The 17,969-nt window shown below is 40.1% G+C and overlaps 1 protein-coding gene across 1 annotated transcript; it reads left to right on the forward strand.

Annotated features, from left to right (window-relative positions):
* Nucleotides 1-529: 529 nt before the first annotated feature.
* Nucleotides 530-17,543, forward strand: gabra4 (gamma-aminobutyric acid type A receptor subunit alpha4). Its single transcript, XM_034121011.1, has 9 exons — nucleotides 530-742; nucleotides 849-967; nucleotides 2,036-2,103; nucleotides 3,562-3,782; nucleotides 4,425-4,507; nucleotides 7,746-7,889; nucleotides 8,385-8,537; nucleotides 13,033-13,289; nucleotides 15,971-17,543. The coding sequence occupies exons 1-9, from the start codon at nucleotides 654-656 to the stop codon at nucleotides 16,502-16,504; spliced, it is 1,668 nt and encodes a 555-aa protein (XP_033976902.1). The 5' UTR covers nucleotides 530-653; the 3' UTR covers nucleotides 16,505-17,543.
* Nucleotides 17,544-17,969: the final 426 nt, after the last annotated feature.

The following is a 17,969-nucleotide window of genomic DNA, read 5'->3' on the forward strand; positions in this document are numbered from 1 at the left end:
AGGCTGGGCTGCACTGTCACACAGCGACGGGAGTGACGGGCGCTGATTGAAGCAGGGGGTCAAAGGGCACGCAAGGAGCCAATTTAGGAAAATAAATCTTTAAAACTCCAAGAAATCGAAAGAAAAAAGGTATTTTTGAAAGGTCATGAAACCTGTAATGCTTTGATTTTTAGGAGAAAAACAGCTATTACTACCCACGTCCTTTTCTTTCTAGTTTCAGAGGCGGGAGGAAGTCAGAGATGTGACTGGTGAAGTCATTTTCAAAGCAGTGCACGTCTAATCTGTGTCCTGACCAGGTGTGTGTGAGAAAGAGAAAGCAAACAGAGACAGAGAGGAGAGAGGGGGGAGAGAAAGGGAGGGCGGGAGGGAGAGACAGGGAAGCAAATAGAGAGGGAGAGAAGGAGATAGTTTCTCTCTGTGGATGCAAGCAGCAGCAGCAGCACCAGCAGCTTGGAAACGGATGAGAGGTGACCGGTGCTGGGGGTGAAGGTGTGTGTGTATGAGTGTGTGTGTGAGAGACTTCAGGAGCGGGAGAACTTGCTCCCTGTGTGCCCCCTATGTGCCGCCGCGGACCCCTCCTCCTGTTCCCCGGGACACAGGCAGGCATCTGGCAGTGGTGAGATGTGAAGAGGCTTGAAATATGGCATGCAAAGATGCTTTCTGCCAAGAAGAAGGAGACGGTGGCAGCGATGCACCCGGCTTTTGTTCGGACCCTCTTCTACTTTTTGTGTTTGGCGACTTGGTGAGTGGCACAGTGACGTTGTCCAAGAGGCTGGCACCGCGACGACAGAGTTTTTTTTTTAAAACAATGAAGTTATGGTACCATAATATTTTTTTCCCCTTTCTAGTGTAAGGAAAATCTCTGGACAGACAAAGAAGGATGAAAGGATCTACCCGGAGAATTTTACGCGCATTTTAGACCGACTTCTGGACGGTTATGACAACAGGCTGCGACCTGGATTCGGAGGTATGTAAAATAAAAAATAAATAAAAACATTTTAAATGTATTTTTAGAATATTCGTGTGCACTATGAGGCAATTTCGTTATGAAAACTACCAATGATCACGCGACTGCTTTAACATGTATATTTTATTTGACTTTTTTGTGGGTGATGTGTTAAAATACACCTATAAATGTAGGTGTAAACTTACTTTAAGCCCCAAATACATCCTTAATGTGATTTTATTTCACCCCTGTAACACTCGAAAATTCCCTTAAATTGTTTTAATGTTTTTTATTTATTATTTGTATTTAACTTTTGTATGCCTTACAAGCTTAAAACACACCATCCATTGCGATAAGATAACTGCAACTCATTATTGAGCACTGCATTTACCCAATATGTCAGTGTATTTGCAGAGCCCTTAATTGCTAATCTGTATTTAATGGATTAGCGATGTTAAGGCCCCTTAAAGAACATTAAAGAGGAAGAAACTTCCACATAACCATCAGATGAGGCTATGTCTTGTTCAGAGAAAAATAATAGCAACAATGTCATGTTTTTGTTAACCTCCTCTGTGTGGGAGATGTAGAACATGTTGCTTCACGGTCATGTGTGTCACTGCACACGCAACGCTTTAGATTTAGCCACTGCAGTTACATAACCTTGTGTATGTTGCTGGACAAATGCTTAATGCATGAAAGTTCAAGTGCTCAAACTACGGATTTGGTTGTTCTGCACATCGTTGCATGGTAAGAAGCAGCCTCGTTTGGTTCACAGTGCAAACAGCCTGTCAACACACATGCATGCAGAGACACCAGTTTATCCCTGCATTTATAAACAACGCTAGTGCCTCCACATCCATTCACTGGGCGGGAAAAATCAAACAGGATTATGTTTTAACATCGTTAAAGCTATTTTTTTTCATTCCCATTATGCAAAGGCACTACTACAGCCCTGGGTGAGCTATTGCATGTCTTTTGGGTTTTATGGGCTTTAGGTCTTTAAAGTGTGATTAAGACTGAGGCTGGACTGTGACATGTAAAGGATTTGAGCATTAAATGTAACATTGGTCTGTTTCATTGGCTCAATAGGTCCTGTGACTGAAGTCAAGACTGACATTTATGTGACAAGTTTTGGGCCTGTCTCGGATGTTGAAATGGTATGCACCCCAATTTTAAGTTTACAAGTGTTTGCTTTGTTAATGATGTGATCTTGCAATATAGTATGGAAAACACAGTTCACTTTTTTTATTTAACTTACTTGATTTATTTACTACCTGATATGTCTGTACTCTGTTGATAGGAATGTTGTAAAGGGAGGGGAAACCGGGTTAAAAGTGTTTGCTGTCTTTGATGTTACTGGTATTTACTGTTTAATTTGATGCCACTTGCAAACTGAAAACCAATGAATATAATGATAATGCTAATTCCACAAAACTGGTTTTCTGAATCCAGTTAAAACAGAAAAGCACAGGCAACTATTACTACTTTCATGAATGGATCACTAAAGGCTTTGGTGTATAAGCCCAGGGGCCTTAAGTTTATGGGGTCCCCCTCGTCTTCACCTACAAAATGTCACTAAGGAGTCACCAACTAGAAAGGGACTCAAAATCATCACAAAAAACATCTTCAAGGAAACACAAAATACTTAAAGTAAACCAAAAATATCTACAGGAGATACGAAACAGCTCAAAAGATAAACAAAGAAACCTAATAGACAACAGTCAAAACTTCAATCAGATTAAACAAAAACAACTGCAAAGAGATGAAACATTACTACAAAGGGACAGAGCACCAACAAAGATACTCAAGATGACTACAAATAAATAAAAAACAACATCAAAGAGACACACAATGAATACAAAGAGACACACAATGACTACATAGAGACACAACGGGTCTACAAAGAAATACAATACAACATCAAAGAGACAAAAAAACAAACACAAAGAGACACAATATGAGTAAAAAGAGACATCAAATGAGTACAAAGAAACACAAAACGACTAACAAAAGACACACAATGACTACAAAGAGACACAATATGACTACAAAGAGACACAATATGACTACAAAGAGACACAATATGACTACAAAGAGACACAATATGACTACAAACGGACACACAATGACTACAAAGAGACACACAATGACTACAAACAGAGACACACAATGACTACAAACAGAGACACACAATGACTACAAAGAGACACACAATGACTACAAACAGAGACACACAATGACTACAAACAGAGACAACAATTATAGGAAACCACCATAGAGGCAAAAATGCAAATGGACACAATAGAACTACTTGGAGAAACCGAATTACAACAATGAGACACAAATCAAATAAAAGAAGAAACTAAACTACAGTATGTATGTCTTGCTATGTGTAGAGGTGGTGGGGCCTTTTGCATGTCTATGCCCAGGGGCCCATTGTCTCATAATCCACCCATGCTCTAGAGTCTATAATATGTGGGAGGCAAACATGATATTTTACTTACCAGACTTTGTTCCAGATCGATGCTGATAATCATGAACTCATATCATCCCACCTGCAAACCTACCTGACCTCACATGTTTGTCTTTGACATTTGCAACTTTTCCCGCCTCAGGAATACACCATGGACGTTTTCTTTCGGCAGACGTGGGTGGACCGGAGGTTGAAGTACGAGGGCCCGATAGAGATATTGAGGCTGAATAACCTTATGGTGACTAAAGTGTGGACACCGGACACTTTCTTTAGGAATGGGAAGAGGTCTGTCGCTCACAACATGACGGCCCCCAACAAACTTTTCCGCATCATGAAAAATGGCACCATCCTATACACCATGAGGTACTGCAGTATACTCCACAACCGTGTACAATCTATTGATGCTAAACAATTAATGAATAATTTTCAAAGTCAAATGTTTAGCCTGAACTCGACAGCTATTCTCCATTGTATCACAATGATTTTTGAGGGGGTATCAGCTCTTCACTTTCTTTTTATATATTTAGTTCTTTGTGCTGATTTTAAGATTTTGAGCAGATTTGCTGTGAAATCAAAGCCAGTGGCTCATGATGTGTAAACAGAGCAGAGCTGTTTGGAGGCAGAGCAGAAGGGACCAAACTGTTAAATTCAATATAACAATCTCATAAAGTCTCATTTACGTTTTTACTGGAGATGGCTGAGTTTAAGTATATGAAGACCTTTTGTTGACCCTCTAGCATATTATTGATACGTATTTATATCAGAAGAATCAACCATAAGCTCTACCTTATGTGATTTAGTATTCTTCTAGTTAACATATTAAAAACAGTACATGCTAACATTTAGCACACATGTTAAACTCACCTTTATATGCTGATCAGCTAAATCTATTACATAATGTAAAAACTCTGGTGTTGCTATGCCTGAATATTACACACTTTCTTAAAGCATTTGTGTGTCTATTTGGACACTTATGGAGATCTTTTTTTCTCTGTACTGCAACAGGTTGACCATTATTGCCGAGTGTCCCATGAAGCTTGTGAATTTCCCCATGGATGGACATGCGTGCCCCCTCAAATTTGGAAGTTGTAAGTCTTGCATAAATATGGGTTTGTGTGTGTGATGGATACGAAAAAAAGAATATAGATAGAGAGAACAGTGCCTTTACTCCCAACTATTCAAATTTGAACCTTTTTTAGAAGAAATTCTGCAAAGAAGTAGCATTGAGGTTTAACATTAAACAAATTCTGCTAATCGTTGGAAAGACGCTAATTAATCCAAAAACAGTAAATGTATTTGCATTCATCAAATATAGGTAAGCAATATAGTAAGTGCACCCTGCAGTGCGGTAAAATGATGGCCCATACATGTCATATTTTGTATTATTAACCATTGCCACCATTTACCCCTTTTGAGTCATCATTATAGTGGCTGTAAACAATAAACTCATTGCTTAGAAGCTTCCACCATCCTAACCACAACATTTTGCATTTTGTGCCCCCCAGTGTTGTTTCACAGATGACCCACTGGATTACTTTTCATCCCTAAACAGGCTGCAATTTGCAAATAATAAACAGCAGGTTGTCCCAGCAGAGTTTTGACTATTTCAATTTAAGATTTTTACTATTTAAAAGCTTTTTAATTCATCTCATTCAAAATGGAGGGACTTACAGTAGGTGATAGTGAGCAACGATAACAAAGACAACCATGCTTCTCAAAGTAATAGTTGGATTTTTAAACAATCTTGCTGACAGTAATACAAAAAGAATGATACCACACAAGGCAAATGTGAAGCGACAGCCAGCAGCCCTTTAGCCTAGCATAGCATAGCTTAGCATAGCATAAATAATGGGATACACGCCTATCCTAGCACTGTCAAAAGGATACACCAACCAGTGCAGCTTATTAACATGTTGATGAACATGTTGTTTTATTTGTGTAAAGTGTAAAAGAGAGTAGCCGTTTTCACCTGTTTCCAGTCTTTGTGCTTGACTAAGCTAACTGGCTGCTTGCGGCGCTTTAAAACAGTTTCATGTTTCATGTTTTATAAAGGTTTTTAGTATATATGTTTTTATTTGCAAATGCTACACGTATTGCCTTCTTGAGTAAAATGTTAACGTTTATGTTGGTATGGAAATCTGTCACTTATCCAAAGTTTGAAAAACAACCTGATCACATGACTGTTCTCTGCTTGGCACTGAAATATATTATTTTCTGAAAAAAGTGCAGAGGAGCTGAGCACTTTGTGAGACACAAAGCAACTGAATAGTAGTACTAAATAAAAAAGCATTTCATTCTTCATCGTGAACAATGAAGCTCTCGCTCAGCACCAGTGTTTATAGTGGGCCTACTGGTCAGCAGAAATGAGTTATCTCAAATAAAGGAGTTTCTCAGCTCCATCTTATCGGAGAAAACCGGCAATTTGAAGATTACATCTGCAGGAGAAAGGAGAGGAAAAGAAAACGAGTTTGTCTTTGCATTCTCCCATTCCGCCTGTCAATTACCCAATGTGGTGACATTGGAGAGGACAAATTCCCATTTCTCGGGTATTCTCATCCGTCTCCCCCTCTCCGTCCTCCTCCTTTCACCATCCTGCTCTGCTGCTGTTAGCCTCCAGTCAGGAGGAAGCGACCATGACGGCCTGAAGCGAAGGAAAGGTCAGAATCCCTTCCTCTGCCTCAGGATAGCACAGACCTATGCAGCTATTTTCCATAGCTGGTGTGTGCGTGCGCCTGCTAATTTTCTTTCTGTCTGCCATGCCTTCCTTTTTCCTCCATCACTCTTTTCTCTTTCCGTCTCATTTTCTGTAACTCCATCTGGACTTGTGTGCAGGCATTGCGTTCCACTCCATGACACAACAGAGTCATTTCATTTTGGCAGCACAGTTGGTATCCTGCCGATGTGGAGTCCCATAGGGAGTGGCAGGCGAAGGCAACTGGCATTTTTGTTCTGCATCCACAGACTTGCCAACCTTGCCAGGATACATCAAAACACTGCAAAGTAAAAAGACTTGTTATGAATTTGACTATCCCTAAGACACAGGGGGATTTATCTGAGCGTTTTGATGGGAAAGAGATTTCAGGATGATGGATTAGTAAGTCAAATATGACAGATGTGATCTCCATGAACTTTGACTGCGACCACATTGCATTGGTTTCATTGGAGCTGAAAGAGTTAATTGGATGTTACGTAAATATCAGATAGTAAATATCATATCAACTGGAAAAAAACTGCAATGCAATCTTTATTTTTGTTACACTATATTAAATAAATGTATTAGTTTTGCTGTGTTTGAACCGAAGGAAAGGGTCAATCGCCCTCAAAGTGCTCGGAACCCTTCAAATTAATTAGCCATTGGATATTTTCCCGTGAGACGCTTCCTCTTGCCATGATTACAATTATAAGTAAAACAAAGCATTGTAATCCTTTTGATTATAAAACTTTCACATTTAAGAATATTCAATTTGATGTATTATTTAACAATATCACCAGATTCTGCAGTTGTTCTGAGCTTTACAGAGTGCTTTAGTGTCTTAGAGCTACTTGTTTTGGTTTAATGCCAACAACAATGTTTGATTCACTCTCACGGCTCTCATCCTACTCTATTCCAGCAGTACAGTAGCAGTTTTCAGTAAAAAGGTCTGATAAACCCCAAAAAGTGAGCAACTAGTTTATGAGAATAATCTAGCATGTTTCAACTAAAGAGCCATATAGCGTTCACTATAACAAAAAAAAATGAAAGAATGTGATCTTAAGGTAATTCGGCATTGGCTTTACTTTTCAGACCCTCCGTTTACCTCCTTCTTTATTGTACAGTCTATGTTGAAAACCAATGCCAAATGAATGCTAATGTTTTTCTGTTTGCTAGCACCTTTCACAAGTTCATACAAAAGTCAGCTGTATCGCATGAGTTTCTCTTAACTCTTGTGACATTGAACCACAGAAATGGACAAAATCCACAGACCTGAAATTCCAGGAGATGCCAAAATTGCTTCACAATGAATCACTAATGTTTTTCACATGGGATCAGATTAAACCAATAACTAACAAACCATCTCAATATAAGTTCCAAACTATTACAACCTTGATCACGAAAAAGGTATCACAGAAGATTTTATCCATGTTGGTCGGTTGGTTTCAAGAAGGCAAACAAATGTATATCGAGAATGTATACACACAGCTAATTTAAAATCATATCATAGTCATGTTGACAAAGACAGTTTACACACCATAAAAGCCCGTTACATACACACATGCTTTTACCCTATACTCCACTGTTCACAATATACAGTAAGTGACTCACATCTTGGGGTCTTCTGTCCACAGATGCCTATCCTAAAACAGAGATGGTCTATAGATGGACCAAAGGGCCCGAGCATTCAGTGGAGGTCCCTCCTGAGTCCTCCAGCCTTGTCCAGTATGATCTCACCGGCCAGACGGTCTCCAGTGAAACCATTAAATCCATTACAGGTGAGATTTCCTCATGCTCTAAACATTTTGACTGGTCAACTGAAGTGTAGCGAGAAAGAAACTGAAAGAGAAGATATTCGGCTGTCAGTGTGTATTGTCAAACCTGGCAGATTTTCCAGATATACACTGTATTTTCCGCATGAGTGATAGGACAAATACTGTAGAAATGTAGCACAGAGGGTAGATAGTGGAAGGATTTTTGGGGCTTTGTCCCTCCATTGGACCGTGATGAGCAGACAGCAGCCTCTTTAAATCAAACCCCGACAACATCTTAGTTGAGGCACTGCAGAGTGCCTTTCGGTTCACATAAATCCTAAGTATCCAACAAAAAGATTTGACCATGTTAGGTGGCATGTTATTAATATGTAGAGGAGCACACAAAAAGTATTTAAAATAAAATGTGGCATCTGTCTAAAGCTGCGTTAATTAAATCTGTCGGCCTGCGACTTAAAATTATTTGTGAATAAAACAAATTCCTTTCTGTTCGTCCTCCAGGTGAATATGTGGTGATGACGGTCTACTTCCACTTGAAACGTAAAATGGGCTACTTCATGATTCAGACGTATATCCCCTGCATAATGACAGTAATCCTCTCCCAAGTGTCCTTCTGGATAAATAAAGAATCGGTCCCGGCACGCACAGTCTTCGGTATGTAAACCTCACACATCCCTCACATCCTCTCGGTTTATTCACTTTGTGTCTGCATTTGTGTGTACCCACTCTGCACAACAAGGTGATGGTCCAGTGTGAGGTGATTATGTGGAATGTATACAGTAGAGAGCTGCTGTTTTCTATTCATCTTCATTGCAAATTCACTGCTATTAGTTTTAAGCCCGGGTTGGAGCTAGAATAAACAGCTGACAGCAATAGGAAAAATCATTTTGTGGCCATCTTCTAAGCAAAGAAGCCTCGAGCAAAGACGAGGGATTTGGGTCTGCAATGGTTTTGGCTCATTGTGGATGGCACAAAAACTACTCAAGGTGTCATTTTAATACCCCTCTGAATAGGTTGAAATGGGAAAGTTACCCTGAGAGAGTATTACAAATAGTCATTGGTGATTTTGATTCAAGGTTTCTACAGATGTTAGTGTGATATTATTACAATCTGGCATTTTATCATTTTACCAGAGCTTGTCGCATAATCCGCCATTTCTACATCATCAGTTACTCTCAGTTTATGGCCTGTGACCCAGTTGCGTATAATGGCTCCCCTGGTACAACATTAGGGTCTCTGACTGTCACAACAGACTGATGAGTGTGTGTCGATAGAGACACAGGACGACAGACAGAGCTGCTATAACTTGTTGTTTTATTATTAAGGGACGTCTGTCTGGTCGTTTGTCGACCACGTTCCTCCACTTATGTTGATGGAAAGTCATTCAATGATAATGGCACTGACACTCGTCCTCTGTTTCCAAAACAGTACTGATGGAATATGTTGGGGAGCATCAATTTCAAGAGGTCATTTTCACTTGAGTATTGAAAGAGAAGGAACACATCAGAGGGAATGAATGTTTCGACTTTTTGACATGTTAAGAAATGAAAGTGGTCTGTTAATGAAAATACAATCTATTATTATTAATTTATCTTGGTAAAGAAAGTCATTTTAAGTGAAAATGCAACACTTTAAAAATAAGGCCCCCCTTTTAAATGGATTTAATGATTAAAATTATATTTATTACTGTGAAACTTTAATTAATTAATGGAATTATGGTTCAGGGAAAACATTAAAAGGGATAACCCAACATAGCAACTCAATTAACCCTGATTATTAACTTATAACTGATAAAATAATAAATAATAAAGCATTCATTTATCAAGCATTCTGCAATGGCTTAATACCATGTATATTAGCATCATTATATAAAGGATCAAAAAAAGCTAATGGGATATTTCACAATACAACAAATAGCTAAATAATGGTTTCTTGTTCCATGCCTAGTTACCCGCAATGCAACTCAACTGTCGCCAGTTCAGTTGGAGATTTGGGTGCAATATGCTAGTAGCAGTGTTTATTTCTTTAACAGAAACTGTGACTAAATATTTGTTATCAACAACCTTTTATTTTGTGACTAAGACTTGACCATGCCGAAACTATTTAGCTTAACTTTAACCTTCCCGATGGTGACAAAATATACTAAAAACTAAAAAAGGACATTTGACACATGAGTAGTCCGGAATAAATAAAACAGATTAACATTAGCCTCGAGCCGTTAATATAGTTGCGGTACGAGCCACAGACGTCTGATAAGCTCATCAACTAATGCTGACTCAAATGACATCACTTGAGACAATGTATCAGACTCATAATAACAGGCCTGTTGTCGGCTGGCAGCGGCATTTAGTCTGTGACAGCAAACTGACTCACTAATGGTGACGTAAAAAATCACAGTCTCTAATGGTTCTGCTGCTGGTGACACACACACACACACACACACACACACACACACACACACACACACACACACACACACACACACACACACACACACACACACACACACACACACACACACACACCTGTATCCACTCAGTATGCATTTGACACACCATGTGTTTCTGTTGACTGTGCAGTATGTGCTCTCAAGACTGTGACCCTCAGTAAAAGTGTATCTCAGTGTCGTGTTGTGTATTAAAGCACTGTGGGATAAATCCTGCTCTCCTGCAGTGACCAATGTATCTGACAGTCCAGGCAGGCAGGCAGCGGGTTTCTGCTGTTATCCCCTGAGTTTAAATGTGCGTGTTTGGGTTTGGGTGAAGTTAGGACCGGGGAGGGAAGAGGAGGGTGGTTGGTTTGGATTTCTCCTCCTCCTCCGCGCAGCCAGGCTCTGTTTTGACGTCCCGCCTCAGTGACTCAACCACAGTGTCCTGCTATGAGCCTGAGGAAGCACTTTGTCAGGGAGTGGATGGAGGATTAGAGCTAGAGGGGTCAGAGTGAAAAGCACATTTTTAAAGAGCTCATTCAACGTAAGGCATTGTTTTTTATGACAAGTGATGACTGTATTCACTGCAATGTTTTTCCAGAATATGAAAATTGCAGAGGCCAAAGTTAGAGGATATAGGTTTGTGTGCATGTAAATGGTCTGCAAAGGCTAAAATCCCCGAGTTCCCTCGAGAGGAAGTTTCTCTCCCACCCCCCCCCCCCTGACGGAAATGCCTCCATTGGACTCCTTTGTTACTTATGGACAAAGTGAAAAACTATTGGCTATCCCTAGCATAAACCTTAGTGTACCAATTAGTTTTGATAGTTTTATTTAATTTTTATTTAACACACTACTACTGTAATCCAAGACAACATCATTATAGCATACATACTTTGCAGAATAACTGATCATCTTGATAAAATGCTGTTAAGATATGTTGGCATATTTATTTTCTTACTTTGGATTTAGGCTAGCTGTTTTATGCCATGTCGAGTTTTTATGCTAAGCTAATAACCTCCCGCTCTAGCGCTGTACTTCATAGACAGACATAAGATTATTATCCTCTAGTCGTCTTAGAAAGAAATGCAACATGATTTTTCCGAAATCCGAAACCTTTTGTTTAAGAGACTTTGGTGGAATCAGATGAGTGGTTATCCATTTAAATGTAACTGGTATTTGACATCTGTTTCCTATTTTGAGTGAAAGTTGAAGTACCAATATATCCCCTGCAGACTGCTAACCTGTCATTGAGCGGAGGTGAAAATAAAACAGGTGTTGTAAATATCAAATTTAGTGAGGTGTAGCTCTAGCATTTTAGTCTGGTTGTTGGGGAAATGAAATGCAAGCTGCTACAGATGCAGAGTTCCAGTATATCTATCAACCATCTCAGTTTTTGCTTATGTTGACAGCTTCATATTAGATGGTTAATATCCTCAGTCTGTGGCCTCAAGCCGCAGTTCACCTATCAATGTCATACAGCTGCTTTTGATTGACAGGTAATTATATGGCGGTCATGTCCGGGCGCAGGGGATGAATTTATGTCGGGCAAGGACTCTGCGGCACAGATTGTTCTAGGTCCACGACATTAAGGGGATTTTCTCCAAATCACATTATTGCTATTGGTTAATAACACCAAGGACAAGTGGCGAGCTACAGGCTTATACTGTAACCTTCTGTTATTGTAGGGGCCGCATGGGACTGTGCGTGCTGGCCAGATCAGTGTCTCCTTTTGTTTTCAGAGTCCGAGGTTGCTTCTGTTGAGTAGCAGATATACTTTATGCAGCTGTAAGCTCTTGCTACTGTCTTACCTTTAGACATACATCAGACCTGAAGTTGCCCAAACATTATGTGGAGGTACAGCTTGTCTACAGGCAGAAATAATCCTGTTGGCTGAGTTAAACAACAGAGGACTGAGATTATAATACTTTGTACAGAAGCCCTGAGAGGCAAGTAAAAACAAATCTGGTGCTCGATTTTCGGGGTCAGATTTAAAATACGCAATAATAGTACTTTCTTTCTAGCCAAGAGAAAGACATGACAGTACTTGCTAACATGTGTTAAGAAACTAAAAACTCACCTGAGAAAAAGTCCTTTTTAGCAAAAGGACTTGAGACTCTTGTGGCCAAAATAAGTTTCACAACAAAACCAACCAAAACTTTTTTTCTTCAAGGCTTCCGTATCTTAGACCTGTCGTTTTACAAAGCTTATTTAGAGGTGGAGAAAAAAGAGAGAAGGTAGAAACAAGAATGTCATGAAGCCATATCAACTTCATAAGGTTAAACTATGTAAATGTTGTGTTTACAGCTTGTTGCTCTGCTCTGTAGTAAACAAACAAAAAAACATTGATCCAGGTTTTATATAAAGGTATACACATTTTTGTTTTGTTCATGTCTTCCATCTCAGAGAGCCGGAAATATTTGGTTCATTATCCCCCACATTCAGTTAATTAAATATGCTGATGAAGAGCAACATCATCATGGGTTATTGAACACCGTGCAAATGGTTTTTATCACCATTTATTTAGCATTGACATGAACTAATCTAATTGTGGGCTGTGTGTGATGCATACATATCTAAGGTGCAAACAGCAGTTTCATAGGGCAGATATTTCGTCCTCATTGTAAATCATTTAAAATCACAACCATTACATTTATTACAATTAACATCTTGTGTCAGCTTATATGCATGTTTGATACTGTTCTGTTTTTCCTACCATTAAAGGCATCACCACTGTCCTGACCATGACAACACTCAGCATCAGCGCTCGCCACTCCCTTCCCAAGGTCTCATACGCCACCGCCATGGACTGGTTTATCGCAGTCTGCTTCGCCTTTGTCTTCTCCGCCCTCATTGAGTTTGCCGCCGTCAACTACTTCACCAACGCCCAGCTCGAGCGGGCCAAAAAGAAGCCGGCCAAATGTCCTCCAGGCCCCCAAACCACGCCTGTGAAGGTCAAGGACACAGAGGAAGTGCTGCAGGTGATTTTTGTTTCCCTCAAAGTAGCCGTGGCGAATGGTCTGAAAGCACTTAACTTCAAGGATCACTTACACAGCATGTCCCTTATTATGTGCTTACTGTATCTGGCCTTTAGCCTAGACTTTTGAACGGCAAGGAGTGGGCCTGCCTGAGGATCGTCAGCTGTGCTCCTGCTCAGGAAGAAAAATAGAGAAAACTGCAGAAAGTTTCAACTTCCATATATTATTAGAATCGGCTTGTTTGTTGAGTTGAATTGAGTTCTTATAAAAGATTAGTGGCTCCGCAAATTTGAACAAACTACACTCAAATCCAACACATGTACTATTACTGTTGACATGAGCAATTAAGATAATTTCAACTTTTTTGATGTGTTAAATCATGATAACACTTTCTCTGGGACTCACTGTTCCTGGTCAAAACATGAATTCCTCTCTCCTGATGACACAGATAATGGCTCTCTCAACCACAGCTTTGACTTGTTAACACTGCTTTTTAAATGTGGTAAATTAGGTGGAGATTAAATGAAACACTTAAAGATTATTTTATCTCATATCACCCTGTCACCTCAAATATCAGTGTGGACTAATTTAGATTTGATCCAGGGTAACATTTTGTGCAAAAAAAACCAAACAATTTCCCTGGTCGACGTTTTCTCAAAGATAGTGTTTGCTGTGGGGCCTTTATTTAAAAAAAGAAATCGACATGAATCCATTGACATAATAACCTATTTCTGTAACACGAGTTGAAACAAATTACATTGACACCATGGCAGCTGACATATGGATGGAAACAGAATTCATGAATATGCCATGAAGCTATTTTAGAGCCCCTAGTTGGATACGAGGAATGTGCTACAAATCAGTGTTCATGCAAATGCAGCAATGTATTTGTGGTGCTGTACAAACACCATTTACAGATGGGAGGTAAAAAGGAGGATGAAGTGCACATTTATTAGACTTTAAAAAAACTAAGATTCAATATAAACTGTTAACTGATCATCGAAGCTGACACAACGCAGCAATGCACATGTCAGTTTTACATTAACTACTTTAAGTTGCCCCCTCCAGTCCAAATCCCAGTGTGGCGTAATCATGCCTGAATGCAGTACAGTGACAACGGCACTTCAGTGGATTAGTAGGTTGCCAAGGCAACGCAGCCCGGGTACATCTGTATAGGTTTCAGAAAGGCTCTGGCACTGGGGGGAAGAATTAATACTCTTTTCCTCAAGAGCAGGTCCTGTCGGCGCTCACTAAAGGGCTTGACGTTAGGGGCAGAGTGTGTCCATGGTTCCAGTTCTTTGACATACAGTGATAGAAATCAAACCCAGATATCCACACACATACACGGGGCACAATTACACTGGATGCTTGCAGTTTCAGGGGGGGTGGATTACTCCTCCAAATGCCTTAGAATCAGCATCACACTCTCCCTGCTAGAAAACATAAACTCTCAAAGGATAAGCTTCTTTGACGCTTCACTGCATTACCGCCCCGATGAAGTGCTACCTACTTTCTGTCTTAAGCTTGTGTGAAATGAGTGAAATCCTCGGTACAAACTCTTATCGTCTGCTTCCAGATGAAGGCCATATGTTTCAGGAGGACTGAAATCAGATCAATATGACGAAGTTAACGTTGGCGCCCTTTTAAAGAGAGGGAAAGAAAAGCTAGTGAGCTTTATCTTGCCCACAGAGCGCCTTCAAACGGGGCAGACGGCAGGAATGTGATCTCTGTGATTCTCTCAAATGTACATCCACGATTAAAAAGAACAACTTCTTATTTCATGACTCAATTTGATGACGTCGAAATATCTTTGAAGATATACAAGCAGTCAGGTTAAGAGCTCATTATGAAACACATGGATTATAAAGCAAGAAAATGACTGACTAATACTGGATTTTAGAGACTGATAACAACAGCGTACATTTTCCAAATCTGATTGAGCTGATATTTCCACCCGTTTTATACGTTAAAAATAATGTGTGTATATTCCCTGTGATCCTTTTCAAAATGTAATGATCACTTCCCTGGCCAATACTAAACCCTTCCACTAAGTTTAATACAAATCAGGCCTGTAGTTCTTCTTTAATTCTGCTCACAGGCAGACCAAAAAACAATCCAACAAACAAATCAAATTGGAAATACAACCCCCTTCATTGACACAATTTATGAAGAAAAAATGTAAAGAGTTCAAAAAGTTTTGAACAAGATATAAACTGAGTGGGACAATTGACAGCTGAAAAGTATAAATACCAACGCTCTTTGGTGGACATACCATGAAGGACACAGTAAATGACCTCACACTTACTCATAGCATTTCTGTAATTCAACTGACTGTCCTCGTAGGCCTACACCCTTGGCTACTGTTATGTCTGCCTTTTTTTTCAGGACAGCATATAGTTAACAGTAACGGTGGCGTGTTTACTACTAAAAATTCACAACAATCTTTGAAACAATGGGTACTCGATGGCAAACAAACAGCAAAAGACAGCTGTAACAGAACATTAGCTTAAACTTTATAATTATTTCTCCTATTTAAACTGTAAACCCAGAAGGTTTAGTCAGCTTACATGCTTACCCTTGGCCTTGGGAGGTACGCCGGATAAGCATGTAGTAAGCTAGTTAGCCGCACAGGCTAACATTTAGCTCATGTAATTATTGTTTTTTCTTTCTTTTTTAAAAATCAGAATCCTGATAGCAACGGTAACCTAAGAAAGCGGATGAACTATATTTCCTACCACGAAGCCAGAAGTCACCAGAGAGCCCAGTCCACCACCAACGTTTCTGGAGTGGGGAGAGCTAGGCCGCTACGACATTTAGCCAGCGGGGCTAACGGCAGCTCCTCCGCGCTCTCTCGCACCAGCCCCAAATCTGAGAGCCTGCTCAGTGTGGCCTCCTCCTCCGCCCAGCTGGTAAAGAGCACGCCACAGGCTGCAGCCTCAACACCAGACGTGATGGCGGGAACGCCGTGCAAACAGAACGCCAACTCATCGTCTCTGCAGCAGCTGCTGGGGCCCAAGCTGGAGCACTTCCAGATGATGGGGAACAAACCGGAGATAAAGCAGACGCCGTGCTCCCAGCCCACCACTGCTGGTATGGGAGGAACCAGCAAAATTGACAAGTATGCACGGATCCTGTTCCCAGTGTCCTTCGGGGCTTTTAACATGGTTTACTGGGTGGTTTACTTATCAAAGGACACAGCGGTGGCGAAAGGTAGCTAGACTTCATTCTGGCAACCACAGTGAAGACTTTTCTTTCAACAGATGGGAAGCAAATACGGATTATGGGAGTTGCAAACAATACGAGGAAACTATTGTTCCTTCCAAACAGATAAACAAATTGTGCTTGTCGAGCACTTCCATTTACTGGAGAACACTTTTTTCTTTTCTTCCTAAGGTCCTCAAACAGCAAGCATGGGAACCAATCAACCAAATTAGAAATATTTGAGTCAAAATAAGAAAGAACACCTGCTAAATGGAATATGCGACCTTCTTCTTTATGTCATGCTACGTCTGACTGAAAAGGTCCGGGTCGGCTCTGAATGCCTCATAATCTTTTCTGGCCTGCAGTCCGGATAAAGAATCCGATTTTTTCATTTTCCTATTTTTGTACTGTGCACCTGGCCAGATGATAGGACGCTGTGACGCTGACTGAAATGAACTGCGTCGGCGCTATATGAATATATGAATTTAGTAGGATAAACAGATTTATATTTAATGATTACAGTGTACTTCCAGTTGAATATTAAGACTTTTTGCAATGGTGCCAGGAGGCTAGATGATGCAATGTTAAATGATTTGACAGAGCAAGGGGAATCTGGCAGTGGTTTTTCTTGGATTTTTAATTAAGAGCGAATACAGGCATAAGACCGTCTGGATGAAAAACAAAAGATAGTTTTGATCAGAATCAAACTGGGCTGATGGGAGCTTTGAAAGCCTCTCTTGTACATGACCTACTCGCAAAGCATCTTATACGAGATGGATTAACTAATCTGGAAATATTGAAATAGCGAAAAGATGAAATTTGAGGATCAGTCTGAGTAGAAAGTAGTAAAGACAAGTTATTATTTTATGTAACAGTAGGATTTAAGCTTCTTTACTGCCACAATCGGTTGCCAAATAGTAGACAAAGATTAAAAATACAGTCCTAGCATGAGCAAGCCAAGGGAGAAGAGCAAAGCTATTTGTCTGCAGATCACTGCTGCTATAAAAGAGTTGGGTGTGTGTTCAGGGACATTTTGGCATGTACAATAAAGGAATGTGACTGTTAAACAACTGCTCAGGAGCTGACTTCTGTCACCACCTTCTTCAATTGTGTCTAACACCTACTTAAGTTGATTCAGTTTAACACATATAACACAATTTCATGGTGTTAATCTTGGGAACGTTCTTTAATGTGTGACCGGAGCTGAGCTCATGTAGTGTTGTTATTATAAAGCTGCATTGCAGACCGACGCCACCACAATTATCGGGTAATGGGATATACTGTAGCTAAATTACATTACAAAAACCCTAATAAAAGTGCACAACTGCCTCTAGCTCTTTCAGTTTAGATTGTGTTTAAGACATCAATTTACGGATTTGTTGCGTTCTTGAGATTCTTCGAGACTGCTTGAGATCATTTACACCACTATCATATCTGTAGACTACCTGTAAGGACACAGTTAGGGCTGTAAGGGAGGCCAGT

Source organism: Trematomus bernacchii, unplaced genomic scaffold (genome assembly GCF_902827165.1).
Source record: "Trematomus bernacchii unplaced genomic scaffold, fTreBer1.1, whole genome shotgun sequence".
In the NCBI taxonomy this organism is placed as follows: Eukaryota; Metazoa; Chordata; class Actinopteri; order Perciformes; family Nototheniidae; genus Trematomus; species Trematomus bernacchii.